The sequence below is a fragment of the Neophocaena asiaeorientalis genome, unplaced genomic scaffold (genome assembly GCF_003031525.2).
Source record: "Neophocaena asiaeorientalis asiaeorientalis breed wild unplaced genomic scaffold, Neophocaena_asiaeorientalis_V1.1 scaffold505, whole genome shotgun sequence".
Lineage (NCBI taxonomy): Eukaryota > Metazoa > Chordata > Mammalia > Artiodactyla > Phocoenidae > Neophocaena > Neophocaena asiaeorientalis.
In genome coordinates this window covers 3,121,482-3,142,469 of record NW_020174704.1, presented here as the reverse complement: position 1 = coordinate 3,142,469, position 20,988 = coordinate 3,121,482, and the positions used below count along the sequence as shown (strand labels likewise).

General features: G+C 35.8%; 1 protein-coding gene and 1 pseudogene across 1 annotated transcript in view; one reads left to right on the top strand and one right to left on the bottom strand.

The window, feature by feature from the left end:
* The window catches only part of MMS22L (MMS22 like, DNA repair protein), a 134,789-nt gene that overhangs the window by 71,795 nt on the left and 42,006 nt on the right, over positions 1–20,988 (bottom strand). The window contains exons 12-14 of the mRNA XM_024759348.1: positions 14,819–14,938; positions 10,925–11,151; positions 7,816–8,319 (exon numbers count right to left, since the gene is read on the bottom strand). Of these exons, the coding sequence (XP_024615116.1) occupies positions 7,816–8,319; positions 10,925–11,151; positions 14,819–14,938 (851 nt within the window). The remainder of the gene's footprint in view (positions 1–7,815; positions 8,320–10,924; positions 11,152–14,818; positions 14,939–20,988) is intronic.
* On the top strand, positions 13,377–14,292 carry LOC112409323 (nucleophosmin pseudogene; annotated as a pseudogene).

Sequence of the window (20,988 nt, the reverse complement as noted above, 5' to 3'; positions counted from 1 at the left end):
ACTAATATGCCAGGGACTATGTTAGCCACTTTACATTCCTGATTACATGTGATCCTTAAAGGTTTGTGCTATTATCCTCATTTTACCAATAAGGTTGAGATTTGGACACATAACTTTTCCCTTATAATACTTTAAAAGAATCACTTTGTACTTAGGCAAGGAGAATTCATACCTATGTAACAGATCTAGTTGGAGACTAAATAAATGACCCAAAATATTAACTCCTATACATGAAAAATTAAGTAGATAACTTATGTTTCAGCAAAATACAAAAATGGTACACAAACATTGCCAAGTTATCAGGGTGAGTTGATATTACTGCATGAATTTATAAAATATGTAACATAAAAGGGCCATAGTAAACACACTATGCAAAATTCAAGCCTGGTAAAGAGCAAATAAGCAAACAAACAAAAAAGCTAATTCACAGTATATATGTAAAAATCTCAGTTGAAAGATACATGAAATATTTAATGATGAAGAGAAATATTTACATTTTATATATTTCCAAAATACTAATACTAGTACATCCCCTTAGAGATGCTTTCTCTGAAGCAACCAAAACTGGTAGATTGATCACTCTTAGTGGACAACACAAATATTTGATTTTTCAAATAAAAACTGGAAATATATTTTTCCATGGAGCATACTCATGTGTTCTCTCTCAAATTATTAGAACATTGCCCTAAAAATTTGCATAAAATCAAGTCAAAATCTGCATCAAATATATATTTCATATATATAGTATAAATGATGTACATATGTATATACATGACACACATATGTACATATACATAGATATATGTGCATATATATACATGATGAAACAGCAGATCAGCAGATATTTTGGGCAATCCAGGATACACTAATCAAACTTTGCAAATAAATAACTCATAATAATTTGATTACTTAAAAAATCAATTAGTTTCAAAGTTGTTTTGTAATAAGCCATTCTTCAATAATTAGAAGCTGTAATCCATTATACTAACAGAACACCCAACAACAAAAGGAGGAAAAGGCTTGCATGCTGTCCAGAGTCTCCTTTCTATTTTTCCTGAAAACTCATGTAAATTATTTGGTAATCAGCAGAGCCTCACAAGAATATTTCCCCTTGTACTACCTCCTTCCCTACCTAGAAAATTCCCAGTTGTCTCTCCAAAGGAAAGATTAAAACAAATTTTTTTTTGTTTAGAATAAATGATACCATACCGATAAAGGTTAAAATAACTATTGAGCTTGGAAAATATTTGAGGGGAATGATATACAGTTTTTCTGAGTCCATGTGTATGCACACGTGCACACACACGTGCACACACACACACCCAGCCCAAATGTCAAAAAAGATGTATAACAAACAGATGAACTTGCAAGTTCATGGAAAAAGAAGAAAAGGATTTAAAAATATATGTACTTTCAAAATGTATTTTGAAGCCAGGAAAAAGAATCTGAAACCTTTCAAGGAGTTGCACTTGAGCACGTACAGTATCAAAAACAGGTAATCATCCCTTCTGAATTATTTCTTAGTCTCCACATTTAACATCTTAGACAAGTTTTCAGCTGCCTTTAGACTTCTTTGAAACTAGGCTCTTGTTTAATATAAAATAGGATGTCAGTTGATCAATATCCATTTGGCTTAAATTCATAAGTCCACAACCCCCCTTAAGTGGTAGAACAAACAGGTACAAGGCCTGAAGATTTATTGTTTCTTTTTAAACGCTGAATGATATTTGCAGATGCCAAAAGGCATTTTGAAATCACTCCATCCCTACTTCAATACAAATGAAAAAGGGGGATGGGGAGGAGAGAGAATCTCATGAGGCCTTGTATGTCAAGTTTTTGCCCAGAGCTAATTTTCATAGCTGTGTTATAAAACCCTGAAAATGGAGGTTTATAATGGAAATGCTGACAGACCCTTAACTATAGCAGCATGAATGGATATAATTAAAGAAAAGCTTTTGGCTACACCTAACTCCACAAATTAAAGACTGCCATTTTTATATTAACCTCAAATAACAGCCAAGTGAGAACTAGAAATGTGATTTCAGAAAGGGAATGTGAAATGTTAAAGATGACTGCTCAAATTATTTGACTTTCGGAGTTTTAAACACAGAGGCATTTAGTTAACATAATCAAGTCAGTATTTTCATAATGTTACCTAATCAGCGATAAAGAATGCTCTGGTGAGCCAGCAGCTCCAGTTAGCAGAAAGTGGCATATGAAGTTATTATTTCTTAACAGCCTAGAGGGAGCCGCTTCTCCCTTTAATCAGTGATCTTAGTTCCTTCCTACTTATAATTTCTCTGTCATACCGTTATAAAACTATTACCTAGTTCAACACACACAGGCACACACCCTGCACACACATTTATGCAGGGACCGGTACCTTATTCCCACCTGAATTACAAAACAGAAGAGATTATTAAGGTAAAGTATTTCATTCTTTCCCTTGTCAGGGATGCAGCCAGGAATAAATATCATCAATCTATGTAACCCATCTTCCCTATCTAAACCAAAATTCAAAGAATTTAGCTCTGTTCTTAACTTAAAAGGAAAAAAACCCCTATGCTTTAATTTTTAACAACTATTCAAATTATTTTTAAACTTTCTAATAGTATTAGTAGAAAAAATATTATAGGATACCTAAAAGATGCCTATGAAAAGATCTTCAGTGAAGTTTCAGATTTTGGGTTAAGAAATTAGGAACACTCTCTATGATCAAATACCTAGAGGACTTTTCTTGTGTTTCCCTCCCCTGCCTCCCTTCCTTCTTTCTTTCTTTTTAAGGGAAACAATTCTGAATGATCTCTGGGGCCCCTTTTCCCCCAAAGATCCCAAACTAAAAGCAAGTCTGTCTTGACAATATCTGCCTTAGAAGGAAGTACTGAAGATTGATATAATAAAATAAAACTATGCAAGTCACAGTCCCTCTTACTGTATACCGCAATCAGTCTCATTGAAGGACTGTGTGCAAATTACTATGCAAGCTTCAGAAATTTAAAAGATGGCAGTGCCTAAACCATGACAGCATTAATAATGACCCGCACATTACTACACCATTCTTATTCACACATTGATCTCATACTGCTCGATAACCTTGGCAACAGAAGTTCTACATGATTTCACATTCTCTTACAGCAATTGTTTTTGATCATAGTTGACCAGTATAAAGCAAAACCAAAAATAAACATCTGTACAAGGAATTAAATGTTACCAACATAAATAGTTGTGTCCTTTTTTTCACTGGTTAGTCCTGAAGAGCAACAACATACTCCTTGCCCCCGGTCAAGATGATACCAAATTACAATCTCAAACCAGATCTCGTTTAAAAGAAATTATTAATACAAATGTAAAGTTACTCTCACCTTATATAATTGAGAGTTGTCATTATGCCTCTTGATTCTGACCTCTGTACTTCTGAATACATGGATTAAGAGATGCATTATAGTTTACAAGGTACTTGGCAAGCAATATTTTTGCAACACTCCTGACATGCTCTAATGCTAAAAACTTCTACTAAATTGAATTTAAACGGCAAAAATTTGATTTTTTACCAGAAGTGAAATTTAGATGGTTGAAGTGGTGCTAATAATAAATCAAAGATAAATTACTATTATAAATAAAATGTGATTTACTTGTCTCCACACCTCTTTGTGATTTATTTTTCCAACTAATGACTCATTAAAAAAATATATAACTTGCAAAATTATAAAAACAAAGTAATCAAAAGCCCCAATAAGAAATTACCCTTCTTTTTTTGCAGCAAAAATAAAAGGTAAAAGCACTCAGAAGTATACATGAGTAGTGGTAATACTTTCAGGTTTGTCAACAGATTTCATTCATCTAATTACTTCCTAATTTATAAAAACTGTAGTGGTATGGTTAGTGTCTGTTTAGTTATTTGTAAACTATTATAAAGACAGTGTAAGAAGGCAGCTATGGTATAGGGGTTAGAGTCTGAGGGGTGATTCTGAAACAACTGTGTTATTTTAGGTAAATTACAAAAAGTAAAAAGTCACCATGTTTCCATTTCTTCATCTATAAACAGGGATGACAGGATTGGTAAAGAAATACATGAGATAGTATTTATAAACTGTACATCTTTTAAGAATACAAGAATTATTCTTGTGTTTCTAGGTTACTACTTTTGAAGAATGACCAAAAAAGTTCCAGTTAAGAGCTTGAAGACAAAAAGTCAGTAAATAAAAAGTAATTTCCTATTTATTACTTTCACTGTATTTCCATTTTTAAAGCCTCTCCAACCTTCAAAATAAATCTCCTTCTCCTATTACCAAGTTTACATTAACATTTTTAACAAACTTCTGTGTTTATCTTGGAATGCATATTTTCTAAATATACTCCATACACTAATCTAAAAATGAGAAAGGAGGCTTTCTCATACACGTTCAGGGAGACTGAAATTGGTGCAAATTTTTTAAATTAAATGGGATGATTAAACGGGACTGGAATATCCACCCACATTTAAAATGCACATACACAAATTCACTCTTAGGAATTAACCTACAGATATACCTTCACAAGTACACAGAGAATACATATATAAAGATGTTAAAACTATGTTTATAATAACAAAATGGTAAATAATATAAATTTCCATTATTTGGGGATTGGCTAAATAAAGTTTGGTGCATCCATATAATGAAACACTAAGTAGCCATTAAAAACAACTAGATAGGTCTCCATATACTAACATGAAAAGCTGTCTAGGAAATATTAAGTGAAAAACTGAAGTTGCAGAACAAAGATCATTTCTTTTGTGTTTTAAGCCTATGAATGGGAAGAAGTCTGGAAGGTTCTATAACAAACCATTTTAATCTATGGAGTAGAAATAGAGCATCACTGAGGTTGGACCAGATAGTTCTTTGTTGCGTGGGCTGTCCTGTACATTGTAGGCTATTTATGTAGCAGTATCCTTGACCTCTACCCACTAGATGCTGGGTAGCACTCCTCATACATGTGGCAATCAAAAACTTCTCCAGACACTGCTCAATGTCCCCTGGGGGAAAAACTCACCCCTAGGTGAGAACCATTGAACTAGAGAATAAAGGAGTGAAGTTGGGGAGAGGAAATTTTACTTGCCACCTTATACCTCATTTTTTTTTTCTTTTACCATTTTTACCAACACAACATACTACATTTGCAATTCAAAGAAAAATGTCAGGGACTTCCCTGGTAGCACAGTCATTAAGAATCCACCTGCTAATGCAGGGGACACGGGTTCCAGCCCTGGTCTGGGAAGATCCCACATGCCACAGAGCAACTTAGCCCGTGTGCCACAACTACTGAGCCCGCACTCTAGATCCCATGAGCCACAACTACTGAGCCCGCATGGCACAACTACTGAACCCGCATGGCACAACTACTAAAGCCTGCACGCCTAGAGCCTGTGCTGTGCAACAAGAGAAGCCACTGCAATGAGAAGCCTGCTGACCGCAGTGAAGAGCAGCCCCTAATCTCTGCCACTAAAGTCCATGCGCAGCAACGAAGACCCAACACAGCCATAAATAAATAAATAAATAAATAAATAAATAAATAAATGTTCCTTAAAATTAAAAAAAAGAAAAATTTCACAACAAAAGAAGATTCCTCCACACTGCCCCACTGCTCTCCGAACTACTGGATTGGACATAAAGTTCGTTCAGGTTTTCTGAACAAACTTTTTGGCTAACCCAACACTTTGAAGAACCTCAAAAAAAAAAATAGGTTCCTCCAAATTTCTAACTAAAAAATTAAATAGTATTTGTAAGATATGAATCTTTGTTTAAAAAAAACATATATAAGAAACAATATAATTGTTAAGACAAACAAAAAAGACTTATCTATCTTTAATGGAAAAGGTAGAAAGATATATGGATTCTGCCACTTGGTTCCATGACTGCATCTTCCCAAGATACCCAAACTCTCACATCATTTTCTACTCCTTTGCCCAGACTGCAGCACTATCACCAGGATGGTTTAGACCAGCTCCCTCCTCTTGCTTCTTGTTTTGTATATTCAGACAAATATAAACAAACCAAAAATATGGAAATTCCTAATTCTGCCCCAGAAGCACAGGAAATTCCTAATTCTGCCCCAGAAGCACTACTTACCACTTATTTAAAAATTGAACAGAATGAATTTGGCACTTGGAAAAGTATATTATCTGCTAATAAACTCTACTAGACTAAGAAAGAACAAATGTACTTCGTGGAGAAGATCCAGAATCAGTAAAAGTTTCTTCTAATGAAGTTGGCTATTCATTTACTTATCCATTTATCTATCCATCCGCCTAAAAATTTGATACAGCTTACATTGGGGGATAAGGGGATGATTATCTGATCAAGAACTAGAGTACATAAATATAAAAACTACACAAAATCTAAAGAGTGAAAACCCGTGGATTAATCTGTATGAACACACAGCCCAACATAAAGCAAATTAAGAAAATTAGTAATGAATTAGTAATGAATTAGTAATGAAACTCATAATGAATAAATGTCCAAAATTCGGAAACTTCATCAAGTTTACTATCTTTGAAAAACAGATGCCACTTTTGTAATGTGCAGCTAAGAAGAGGGAAGCAGTCTCTTCGTTAACTTCAGACATGATTTTAAATAAAATCATATCTTTATACCTAACTTTTACACAACTTTTTAGTGACAGTAACTAACTGCACTGAGTGGTAGTATCTAACTTCTCAAGAACATGTACTTTAAAGGTGAAACTGTTATGTAGAAAGGGCCTTATAGGCAATAAATGTCATAATCACTGTTCTTATCCATTATTGTTTGGGTCGGAGGGTATCTGCACATTTGCATAATTTAAGTGGATCTGAGAACAGTAAGTTTTGTATAGATGATTGGTGTTATAAATAGAACAATCCTATCTTTTCTTAAATTTATTTATTTATTTTTGGCTGTGTTGGGGCTTCATTGCTGTGTGCGGGCTTTCTCTAGTTGTGAGTGGGAGCTACTCTTTGTTGTGGTGCGCAGGCTGATTCTCATTACGGCGGCCTCTCTTGTTGCGAAGCTAGGTGTGTGGGCTTCAGTAGTTGTGGCACGTGGGCTCAGCAGTTGTGGCGTGCAGGCTCAGTAGTTGTGATGCACAGGCTTAGTTGCTCCACGGCATGTGGGATCTTCCCAGACCAGGGCTCGAACCCATGTCCCCTGTATTGGCAGGCGGATTCTTAACCACTGTGCCACCAAGGAAGCCCTGAACACTCCTATCTTAATCTTAGAATAAACTATTTCAGCTGGAAGTATTGTACTGGCCAAAAAGCTCATTTGGGATTTCCTGTAAGATCTTTTGGAAAAACCCAAACAAATTTTTTGGCCAACCAAATATTTCATGCATTTGACGTTGCAACTCTGCAGCAAAATATTTAAAGAAACTTACTTTTTTTTAATGGTATAATGTAGCCAAAATCTCCTTACGCACACAAAACTGCGTATGTTTCAATGAAAGCCACATCAGATTTGAGCTCATGGTCTTGCTTAGAATGTCTGAAATATCCCTCTGGATAATAATGCTCCTCTAGGAGAGGCAGAGAGGAAAGAAGGGGCCAAGAGGCATGGCTCTTGGACTACACCAGAGCTATGTTTGATTTAGTTTAGTTTTACGTGTTTGCACATAAGCTTTCTTTCAAAGAAGCACTGTTTGAAAACTACTGATTTATGTTACACTGCAGTAAAACTCCTTTAACTCCTCTCTTTACAACTGAATTTCATGAGTATGTCAAAAGGAAAACTTTAATACAGAATCAACACAGGTGATGATATAAAGCAAATCAATAAATCAGAACGTTACTGGAAAACATACCTGATTCTGGCCAGAACAGCTTGTAGAAAGCTCAACACTGTCCTAAGTTCAGATTCTTGACAAGCTCGTAGAAGCATACTAAAGCCATCATTAAGCAGTTTTTCATGGGAAGGATGCAAGCAATGGCTAGTCTCAAACACTTCTTGAACACCATCAATATATATGGAAAGAAGTGACCAGAGAGTCTGTCTTTGTCCCATTTCATCATTCTTAGATACCAAGAACTCCTTTGCTTTCTCCCGGAAAGCACCTGAAAATATCTCAGCCAAAACACTGATGTCCAGGTTTTTCTGGGTGTACATCAAGAGGAAGGCCATCTGACCCTTCCAAATGAGAGGAGATGTTATAAAGGCAGGCTTGAGGAAATTTAGGAGGCCTAAAACATGACTTGCTACATCTTCCACCTCTGCCACACATGCTAACAGTAGAAAAAGGCTGAAAAAGTTTTGCAGACCAACTTCAGTTAGTTCTTCCATTCTTTTTTGATGGAATTTAGAATATATCCTGTAAAACAAAAAGCTGAATTAATAAAATTGTTTCATTCACAAAAATGCATCTTTCAAAATAACATTTCACTCAATACTCATGACAGTCTCATTACTTTAAATTGTTATCTCTTTCTACATTATGGCGCTATTGTGTCACTTTTCCTGCGTAGAAAACAACCTCACAGAACACCACTGCCCCTCCTTACCTTCAAATTTCTCAAGGATGCAGCAAGCATCTATAAGTGAATCAAAGGATTCAGTGGCTTTCCCCAAAGGACAGTAAAAATATTCTTTTCATATAGTACATGGCTTTTACTTTTATTTTAGTCCCCCCATTACCTTTCTTTTTAAATTCTTATTGACAAATAAAAAAGAGTACATAATCCTTTTAAGTACAACTTGTTGCATTTTATAGAAATCTTAACAGGGCAATTTTATGTAACAATTTTCCTTAAACCCTTTCTCCCTCTACCCTTCACAAAGACTTGGCTCTTGCTGTACTTATATGTTAAGACATAATTTAAAGCTCCGGAAAAATTATTTTTACCTACTTACAAAGAAAAATTGTTAGTGTTCAAATATCCAAGACTAACCATTTAAAAAGCTGCTGTCAATACTATTTAATACAATTTAAAAGTTGATGTACTTTCATCAATTAAGGGATGAGAATTGAAAACCATTTTGAATCTTACATATGGATTGTTAAATTTCTTTGTAACTTCTATAATTGGTTTATTCAAGATACAAATGATTAATGCTTATGAGAGGTTAAATGTTTATCTATAAACAATGATGCTGATAAGCTCTTGAAAGTAAAGATCTGCTTAATTATCTTTATATCCTCCATCTTGCCCATGATAGTGCTTGGTAGAGAGACTTGTTACTGAATTCCAATTTCTTTTGGCAATAAAGTTCTGAGTATTATGTCTTCCATAAAATGAATTAAGATTCAAAAACAAACTGGCAAACAGAACAAAATAAAAAAACTACTGTTTGAGCTACCTAATTACTTGGAGGTTTAACAAAGACACTACCATTAAAAATATATATATATTCTAAATAAAAAATCCAAACTGTATCATCATAACCTTGCAAGAATTATTCATTGTGTGAATCAAACAGGAATTTCACGTAGTGATTCTTGAGAAGTCTCTACCTAAATTAAAAAGTATTCTGCTGTGAGAGCTTCCACCACATAAGCTGAGCAAGTGGTAGAGGGCAGTCTACTGCACAGAGGGCTAGAAAAGGGGCTAATAGGCAAAAGAAGTAGAACAAGGTTAGACAATTAAGAATATGGAGGTTCCTTAAAAAACTACAAATAGAACTACCATATGACCCAGCAATCCCACTACTGGGCATATACCCTGAGAAAACCATAATTCAAAAAGAGTCATATACCAAAATGTTCATTGCAGCTCTATTTACAATAGCCCGGAGATGGAAACAACCTAAGTGTCCATCATTGGATGAATGGATAAAGAAGATGTGGCACATATATACAATGGGATATTACTCAGCCATAAAAAGAAACGAAATTGATCTATTTGTAATGAGGTGGATAGACCTAGAGTCTGTCATACAGAGTGAAGTAAGTCAGAAAGAGAGAGACAAATACCGTATGCTAACACAAATATATAGAATTTAAGAAAAAAGAATGTCAAGAAGAACCTAGGGGTAAGACAGGAACAAAGACATAGACCTACTAGAGAATGGACTTGAGGATATGGGGAGGGGGAAGGGTAAGCTGTGACAAAGCGTGAGAGAGGCATGGACATATATACACTACCAAACGTAAAGGTAGATAGCTAGTGGGAAGCAGCTGCATAGCACAGGGAGATCAGCTCGGTGCTTTGTGACCGCCTGGAGGAGTGGGATAGGGAGGGTGGGAGGGAGGGAGACGCAAGAGGGAAGAGATATGGGAACATATGTATATGTATAACTGATTCACTTTGTTATGAAGCAGAAACTAACCATTGTAAAGTAATTATACTCCAATAAAGATGTTAAAAAAAATCACACCCATTTAACAAGCAAAACTTTCAAAAAAGAATAGACAAATGTGATCAAAAGTTTATTTTACCACACCAGAAATGAAAATGGCATACTCATCAAATGAGAACATCAGAGTTATTTGGTTCTATTATATTCTCGTTAGTTTTCATGCAAGAAAGCAGGGCTTGTGGGACTGGTGGGCTCCAAGAACACGAAGTTTTATAGACTGAATCTACCACCTGCCAATGTATGATTTGGAAATGTTTCTTATTTCTATAATTTTTAATAAAATACATGCAAAGAATTACATAAAACATTACAATTAATTTTGACAAGAAAAATAACAGTTCTCTTATATCCCTGCATTTAATATATAGAATTTCAAACTTTAGGACTGATGAGATAAATAAGAAGCTAAAATCCTCCCCAAGTTATGTATACTAGGTTTGTTCCTTACTATAACAAATTGGCAAGATCAAAATGCTCCATAATTTGCTGTCTTACATTAACGAATACATTTAAAATGTAAACCATAAAGACAAACAAGCACAAGTTAACTTAAAAAATACAAACGGTAAAACTTCTCCAAAGATATAAGTGAACATTCATGACAAAGATATGGCACATACCTTCCTTTGACTTGTTTCCAAGGATGAGGGCCATTGTTCTTCATTGCTTTCTTAACAACTTTTGCCAAAATGCAAAGGAAAAAAGTGTAACTACTGCTGGATTTATACAGGTCATGATCTTGTTTATCACAACAGCATGTCTTCACCATTTCTAGCATAGACAAGGGTGACTTAATGACATATGTAAGGCCTTTCAAAGGAAGCCAAGAAATACTGAAAGAACTATTCTAAAAGCAAAAGACAGAAAACAAGTATAAGTCTCTGAATAAATAAAAATGGAAAGCTGTAAATCCCAATTAGCTCACTAGAAGTTTGACTCCTCTTAATCATAAAAATTACACAGCCATTACCACATATTCCCCTAAAATAAAAATTCCATTCAAGCACAGAACACCAAGGGGTATTCAAATTCCTGGATTATCCCCAAAATGCCTTTTTAACCGTTAGTTTTTTCAACTTTGGATAGCAAGATCCATACATTGCATTTGGTTGACATGCCTCTTAAATCTCTTTTATTCTATAAATTTCCCAATGTTTTTGTCACAACATTTATCAGGTAATTTATTGTGTGGTATTTCCTAGATTCTGGATTTAGCTGCTTGTATCTTCCTAGACTCATTAATATATTCTTTCATCCTCTATCTTTTCTGTAAAGTGGTAGCTGTACCTAGCAGACTGGTCAGATTCAGGTCAAGTTTTCTGGTGGGAATCTTTCATTGGTAGTACTGAGTACTTCCTATTTCAGTTAGCAAAGAGGCACATACGTTCTCACCGTCTTTCTTTTTGTGATGTTGAGACTGATCATGCTGTCAGCCTGATCTATCCATTTTAGTGATCCCTGCAGTGTGAGCAGCCATGGATGATCATCATCCAGATGGCTTATTTCATCGGAGGTATGGAACAGAGATTTTTTTTTTTTTTTTGCGGTACGCGGGCCTCTCACTGCCGTGGCCTCTCCTGTTGCAGAGCACAAGCTCCGGAAGTGCAGGCTCAGCAGCCATGGCTCACGGGCCCAGCCGCTCCGCGGCATGTGGGATCTTCCCGGACCGGGGCATGAACCCATGTCCCCTGCATCAGCAGGCGGACTCTCAACCACTGCGCCACCAGGGAAGCCCTGGAACAGAGATCTTTTATCATTCTTCCTAAACTGTCTCATCAGAAATCTGGTACTCTAAAATATAGTTTATATGTTCATTTATTTACAGTTTCCAGAATAACAACTTTTCTAAAAGTACCATAAACTCAAGGATTTAAACTTGCCTATGCCCAAATTTACCCAGTGTTGGGCAATGGGAGCTCCTTAAAGTTGGCTCCTGTGTCCTTCTGACATGACTCCAGCTTACTTTGATACCTTCCTTGCTTTCAGGTATGACAAGATACTCTAGACTCACCTTGTATTCATTCTGCCTGAGAATCAGAATTGGTCATTTCTCCTACCAGCCTGACAATGTGCTTCAGAGAAAGGTATTTTTCCCATTTTTAATATGCTCAATATGTACAAACCCAAACTTGTAATTTACTTGTAAATCCTCCATATCTATTTTCCACCTTGACTGAGGGGTTCACTTTGTATTTACCCAGAGAACCAAATGTTCCAAATCTTCTCTTCTCTCCACACACAAGTAACTCAGTCTTTTAAATGTACCTTTAAAATTTTATATTCCAAGTTTGTCCTCTCCTTTTAAAATCCACTATCCCTATTTTAGTTCTCACTCACTGCATTATTTGCTTCTACGACTACACTGGACTACTAACTCATCTGTACCCAATTTCTTTATACTACTTTCAGAAAAAACCTTCTCAAATACATACCTAATGTGTCACATCCTTGCTTCCCAATGTCTCCTGAATAAATCATAACTCAACAATTATCTTTAACCCTTCATAATCCAGCCCCAGACTAACTTCTCTACTTTCCTTATCTCCAGTATCTCTCCATAATCACCTGAGACCCATCATTCAGAACTATTTAACACAGTAGGAATAAATCATGTTTTTCATGTCTCTTTACATTTGTCCACACTATTCCTTTTGCTTGGATACTCATTTTCTTATATACTTGGAAAATTCTACTCACTTCCCAGGTCAACTTAAAAATTTATGACTTCATAAAGTCTTCTACAAGTCCGTAAACTGGGTCAGATACTCCTTCCTTTAGCCTTCCACAGTATTATAACTTTTTTTCTACAATATTTGTGCTTCTGCCCACTAGCCTATAAGCTACTCAAATGCCAAGACTAGTTCTTATTCAAGATAGCACTAACTGTTCAATGTGTTGCAAGCAATCAATAGTTGTTAGAAAACACTTATAAAAGAAGACTTTTAAAAAAATATCTTTCTGGCACAATTTGGGCTACTTTGCTTAATCTCACTCTTAAGAGAAAAGGGGCCCTGGTCTGATTCCGTCCTGCACAACTGTTCCTTGAAACGGTAGTCTCTTATCTCCGTCCACTTTCTCTCCCACCGAAGTGCGTGCCACCAACCCATGGAAGATTCGATGGACATGGACATGAGGCCCCTGAGGCCCCAGAACTATCTTTTCGGTTGTGAACTAAAGGCCGACAAAGATTATCACTTTAAGGTGGATAATGATGAAAATGAGCACCAGTTATCTTTAAGAACGGTCAGTTTAGGGGCTGGCGCAAAGGATGAATTGTACATTGTCGAAGCAGAGGCGATGAATTATGAAGGCAGTCCAGTTAAAGTAACACTGGCAACTTTGAAAATGTCTGTGCAGCCAACGGTTTCCCTTGGGGGCTTTGAAATAACACCACCTGTGGTCTTACGATTGAAGTGTGGCTCAGGGCCTGTACATATTAGTGGACAGCACTTAATAGCTGTGGAGGAAGATGCAGAGTCAGAAGATGAAGAGGAGGAGGATGTGACACTCCTAAGTATATCTGGAAAGCGTTCTGCCCCTGGAAGTGGTAGCAAGTTTCCACGGAAAAAAGTAAAACTTGCTGCTGATGAAGATGATGATGATGATGACGACGATGATGATGACGATGATGATGATGACACCGACGATGATGATGAGGAAGCTGAAGAAAAAGCTCCAGTAAAGAAATCTGTACGAGATACTCCAGGCAAAAATGCACAAAAATCAAACCAGAATGGAAAAGACTCAAGACCGTCAATACCAAGATCAAAAAGTCAAGAATCCTTCAAAAAACAGGAAAAAAACTCCTAAAACACCGAAAGGACCTAGCTCTGTAGAAGACATTAAAGCAAAAATGCAAGCAAGTATAGAAAAAGGTGGTTCCCTTCCCAAAGTGGAAGCCAAATTCATCAATTACGTGAAGAATTGTTTCCGGATGACTGATCAGGAGGCTATTCAAGATCTCTGGCAGTAGAGGAAGTCTCTTTAAGAAAATAGTTTAAACAGTTTGTTAAAATCTTCCGTCTTATTTCATTTCTGTAACAGTTGATATCTGGCTGTCCTTTTTATAATGCAGAGTGAGAACTTCCCCTACTGTGTCTGATAAATGTTGTCCAGGTTCCATTGCCAAGAATGTATTGTCCAAAATGCCTGTTTAGTTTTTAAAGATGGAACTCCACTCTTTGCTTGGCTTTAAGTATGTATGGAATGTTATGATAGGACATAGTAGTAGTGGTGGTCAGACAAATGGAAATGGTGGGGAGACAAAATTATACATGTGAAATAAACTCAGTATTTTAATACAAAAAAGAGAAAAAGGACCTTACATGCTCCATTCCCTTATGCCAATGCTCTTTAGACAATGTGAAACATAAAAGTGTTTTTGAGCTAATCTTTGAAAAATTAGTTTTAAGAAAAATCCATAATTATATATAATTAAGCCATGAAAATATTCCTCATATATCATGTACAAATTCTTCAAATTCCTGGAACAAATTCATATTCTATTTACTCACCAGGTTCTTACTGTAATATTCCCACAGAATGGTGACAACTGCAATGTTTGGCTCCCAGAAATCACAAAGGGTCAAACAACAGTGAAGATACATTCGTAACTGCTCTTCTAGTATACCATCCTAAAAAATAAACTGAAATTGTGAGGAGCTAAATGCGCTCTGGCAACACACATTATCAGCTGATATTACACTGAATAACCTGCTCTTAAAAAGAATATAAATATATATCACCAAGTCATACCCATTCTCATCTTCAGACCAGAAGGTCTAAATCAGCATAAGGTATACTTCTAAAACTTTGCTTTAGAGATCATTAGTATATTCAGATAACTGAAATTACATAACTCAATTTGACTCTTTACTCAGTTATTTAACAATTACAATAGGTATTTAATAACTGAATGGTGTAGAACCCAGAGACTGAAAAAGAAACCCAAACCAGAAAGAAATAGCATAAATGATCGAATAATTAAGAGGTACACAAATCCAGAGGACTTGCTCATACTTAAGTATCAATATGAGGTCAAATTCTTTATGGGAATATAAACGTTGTTCTTCTAAAAACCAGAGGATTGGCAGAGTACATATATTTTAACCTTTTAGGAAGTGGCAACAGGAGAGAGTAGAAAAGAAGTGACACTTTAATCTTCTATGATGAAACAACCATGCATGTTTGTTAAAAAGTGACACATCACTGAATTCCAATCATTCAGCAATCATTTATTCAAAGCTTACTATATACCAGACACTATTCTAAGGTAGTAGGCATAAAGCAATGAATAAGTCAGACATGGTACATGCGCTAATAGAAGTTACACTTTGGTGGAGAATGGAAAAAGAGGGCACTGAAACAAACAGGATAAATGTAAACAATTGCAACCACCATGAAAAACAGAAAAAGCAGAGTAATGTGGTAGGGTAGCTGGTAGAGGATGTGGGTCATTATTTTACCAGGAATTAAGAATGGAAAGACCTTTCTGAGGGCTGGCATTTGGGCTAAATGACTGAATGAAAAACAGCCAACCACATAAAGAACTGAAAGTAAAGCATTCATCACAGAGAAAACACATGGAAAGTTCCTGAATTAGCAGTAAGCTTGATATTATAGGATTAAGTCAGAGATAGTCAGGAATCATACCTCATTTGAGGCTTTATAGTTTATAGTCAGAATTATGGTTTTTATTTTAATTATGTTGGGAAGCCTCTACAAGATTATAAGCACAGGGGTGACATGAAATGATTGTTTAAAAAATAGTACATTGGATCATGCATCGAGAATGAATACAGTAGTTAAGAGCAGTTAGAAGGTAAACAGTGACACTTCCAATGTAATAGAAAATCAGACAGAGGTCAAGTACAAAGGAGAAATGCTGGGAAATTTGAAGGTGCTTGAGATATAGTACGCTTTAAGTAAATAACTGTTGAATGACTGGGATTCAGTGTTGTGTCACTTTTCAACAAACATGTATGGTTATTCCATCACAGAAGATGAGATTAAAATGTCTACTTTTTTCTACTTCCTTCTCCTCCTGTCAAAATGTTAGGAGGTGACTCTGTGAAACTGTAAGACTAAGATAAGTGGACAACTTTAGAGATATGTTTGGAAACAGAGACAATAGGATTTGTTGATGAGTTACATTAAGGTATGAAGGAAAGACAGCAATTAAGGAGAACTCTCATTTGGCTTAAGAAAATGGGTTGATGGAACCACTTCCTAAGGTGGCAAAGACTAGGGGAGGAACACATGAGACAGTGCACAGGGCAACCAAGTGGAAATATTAAGTAGACAACTGACATATGGGTCTATAGCTCAAGGGAAAAGTCAGAGCTATTGATATAAATTTGGATGTTACTTTCATATTGATGGCTTTTAGAGCTAAGAGACTAGATAAGATCAACCTAGGAAAGACGATGGAAAAGAGAAAAGGATCCAGAACTGAGAGCCCTTTGCTATTCCAAAATTTAGGTAGGAAGCAAAAGGAGGAGTCTATAAGCAAAACCCAATGGCCAATGAAGTAGGAAGGAAACCAGGCATCATGGAAACCAAGAGAAATATTTCAGAAAGGGAAGGGGGTCAACAGGGTTGAATGCTACTGAGAGGTTAAAATGAGAACAAAGAACTCTTAGATTTTACAATGTGGAAGTTATTGATGCCTTTGACAACAGTAGTTTCAGGTATGGCAGACACAGATGCTTAACTATGGCAGGTTGAGGAGATAATAGAAGGTGAGGAAGTAGTGATACTTAAGTGAAGATATATAAAGTCCTTGAACAGGTGAGAAGAGAAAGGATCCAGTACACAGGGAAAGGAATTAGCCTTTGAGGGAAACAGTGACACTTCCAATATAACAGAAAAGCAGATTGAGAGGTTGTGTACAAAGCAGGCACATTGGGAGGTTAGAAGGTTTAAACATAAAGGAGTTCTCAACTGACTGGTTCTACTTTCTCAATGATTTATGAGGCAAGATGCTTAGCTAAGGTGACTGGGGCACAGCATGTGTTGAACTGTGTGTTAAAAAAGAAATTCTGAAATAAGTTGTTTTGGAGAGTAGAAAAGTAAACATTCTAGAGCCGAGTGCCACTTGAAAAGATTTATGATCAAGAATTTAAAGTCAGACCAGTCAGCAAGAATGAGTGTATGAGTTTTTTCCACTGAGCTGAGGTGGGGGCGTGGCAGAGGGGTAAGAGAAGGGTATTAGGTTTTGCCAAGTTTAAAATAGGTAAGGGCTATGGAATTAAAGGTGTTTGTGATGGAGTGATTATAATAAGGGGTTGTATAATCTACATTGTTCAAGGAGGAAAGTTTGGACATGGATGAACACAAATGAAGACTCAAATCCCAGCTCTGTCACTTCCTAGCTAGCTGTGTGGACCTGGACAAGCTCCCTCTACGCCCCAGTTTCCTAATGTATAAAATGGAACTTCACACAACTGTCATAAGCATGAAGTGGAAGAATGTACATTAAGTGCTATGTACAGTACTTGCACAGGGATAGCTATCATTTTGAACGAATTTTTTTAGCCCAAACATTGAGTCTTGACAATCAAATAATAAATGAAACACATTCACAGCATCGTACCTTAAACTGATATATTTCAATTTTGTGAGTGTTAAGACCAAACTCTACCTAAACCAAGAGTTTTCATTAACATCTAAATCCATGCCCTCTGATTAAAGATTTTTAATAAACTAGAAAGCCTGTGGGGTTCTTTTCCACACAGGTTCAAACCTACCTGTGCTACTCAACGTCTACATTTATCACAAGACCCTGTGGGCTCTCTGGGTGTCTCTTCTCAGCTGAGTGGGTATGTATGAACTATTTCATGTAGAAAGCTACCCTAGAATATTCCATAGTGCCTGCTCCTGATCTCTTAGTCCTTTTTTTTTTTTTTTTTCCCAGTACGCGGGCCTCTCACTGTTGCGGCCTCTCCCGTTGCGGAGCACAGGCTCCAGACGCGCAGGCTCAGCGGCCATGGCTCATGGGCCCAGCTGCTCCACGGCATGTGGGATCTTCCCGGACAGGGGCACGAACCCGTGTCCCCTTGCTTCGGAAGGCGGACTCTCAAACACTGCACCACCAGGGAAACCCTCTTAGTCCTTTTTAAAAGAATGCCTTCCTATCTTTATTTCAAAAGATTAAATGCAGGCATATTAAATTTGGGTATATTCCATATATCAAATTCTTTTATAGAACTAAAAATGAAAACATTTACTCTTTTAGTTTATTCTATACAAATGGCAATATAACAATTGTGGGTTCATTTCTTCTTTTTATGTATAACTGACTTGCCACCAGGAGAATAACTTGCCAGAAACCACCAGGAGAATAAAATTTATTTGCAAGCTAAACAGTTAACTGTCAGTCTAACTGATAGGATTTTTTTAGGACTGGATAAAGAGTTAGACTTCAATATCTCGGGAAAGATCCTTCTGTCCAAGAAACACAAACATTTTGGATTAGTAATTAGAAGATTATTGTTCCACATTATTCAGAGCTAATCACATTCTGAGTTGTGAATGTGCCTTGGACTCTCCAAATTCTTTGAAAAATGAAAAAATATTTTTTTTAAATATTAGGCTTGCTTAGGATTTCTTCTTATACCCTTCTATGACCTTTGTTAGAAAACTGTTCTGTGATCTCATTAAATAATGAGGCTCTAAAAAGTAGGTAGCATAAAACTAAAAATCTCCCTTTTCATAAAAATAATAATGCTATTACAAAGGTAGAACAAATGTTTACTGCTAGCATTCACAAATATTAAATAGGATTACCTCTAAAAAATGTTTTTTAAAGCAAATACTTAACTATTCAGTTTAAGTAAAATTAAACAATATATGCTCTCTTTACTAACAAAGCTCAGTGTCTGTTTCTGGAAATCCTCTCTGGCTAGAAAAAGATTTAGAACATTATTTGCTTAATTAAAACTACAGCAGAGTGCCCACCAATTTTATGTGAAGACTACTCTATATGTGAAACATATATATTTTTTAAATATTGTAAATGGACTCTTTCTTTCATTGTTGGAGATCAAGTCACAGCACATGAGCATGGTCAGATTTTAATTTACCTCAATGGGGGAAAATAGATATAATCAAACTGATAGCTCTATCCAAACATATTATTTATTCTTTACGACCACCTACTGCACCCACAAAATTGGTTTCAGGAACTCCAGCAAGTAGTCCTATACTACTTATAAAATCTAATTTGATACAATCAAGGCATGACAAAATTGAGGTTACTAGAGAGAATGGACTGCTTTTTTCTACATACTATAATGACCTCTTCTCTTACAGGAAAGATATTACTTTGACTTTATGCTATACTTAAATTCACAGGGAAAGTTTCTTAGATTAGCTGTACTATCCTTGCTTCTCTGGTGACTGACTCGCCCCAGTTTTCTCAGGCCTTGTCTGGTTTTAGCACTGAAAGTCCCACATTTTGGGATACTCCAAGCCAGGTAAATCCAGATGGTCATCCTACCTACTTACAAGAATTAGTGATTTATCTTCAAAACAGCTTTAGGTGATACCATTAAAATACTGGATTAATAGCTGATGTAAATAATGGTGACCACTTTTTAGTGATTCTGTACATTCTAGAAGTAAAAAAATACATGTCTGAAACTTTTTGAGTTACTAAGTCAGTATGTTCTCAAAAAGAACATAGGAGAAAGCCAATGAAAATGATACAGAAAAAAGAAAATAAAAAAAATTTAGTTTGGGATAATAGCTCTTTTGCTCCTGATGCAACTTACGTATTCAGAGTTCTTTGGCATTCTAACCTAGAATTCTTAGTTCATAATAAGAAGATTCATACTATAACTAAATATACTTACATTTTCACCTAAAAAAATTAAGAGTTAATATAGATAACAGGGAAAAAAAATTAAGATATTAAAATGATTTTCAAAGATATGGCTATAAAATAAATGTGTGTAGCAATCTTGTACTACCATATTTCTTTTTTATTCCTCTTCAAGATTTTAACAATCTTCATTTCGTAACAGAAAAGGAGTCTATTTCCCAAATTAAAAAAATATTCTTTACTAAAATTTCCCCTTAAAATCTTACATAAATAACTTATGCTACAAAACTTTACAGAACTATAATACAATATGTTTAAAGATGTGATGAAGAGCACATTTAAAACTAAAAGGAGGTCAAATCTGACCTCTGGGCCATGAAACACTACATTAACCATTCTGCAGAAAGAAAAATGATAAGGTGTGAAATGAGGACTCAGAAACTAGGACCTTATCAGTTAGAGTATGAGTCAAGCCTGTAAGACAAATTGCTCAGCAAAGCAAGTCACCTTCCTGCTGTGATGAGGATATAGCTGAATTTCCAATGCTACTGACTATCTCCCTCATCATGTCTCCTAGACTTGATATCATACAGTCAAGGAATGGCTTATAGTTCTGAAGCATCTGCTACTTATTTTGAATACATTTTTCAAAGTCACCAACCAGGTGACTATTATCTTTGTCCTTTAACTGGCAAGTCAGTGTTAAAATAAAAATCTTCAAAATAAAAACTATTGTACAAGGACCCTGCATTAACAAAGAATGATGATTCTATCTCAGACTTTTTATAAGTAAACTAAGTTTGTTATTTAAATCATTTTAACAGTTTGCTTGGTTATTATAAGTAAAATCTGTAACATAAA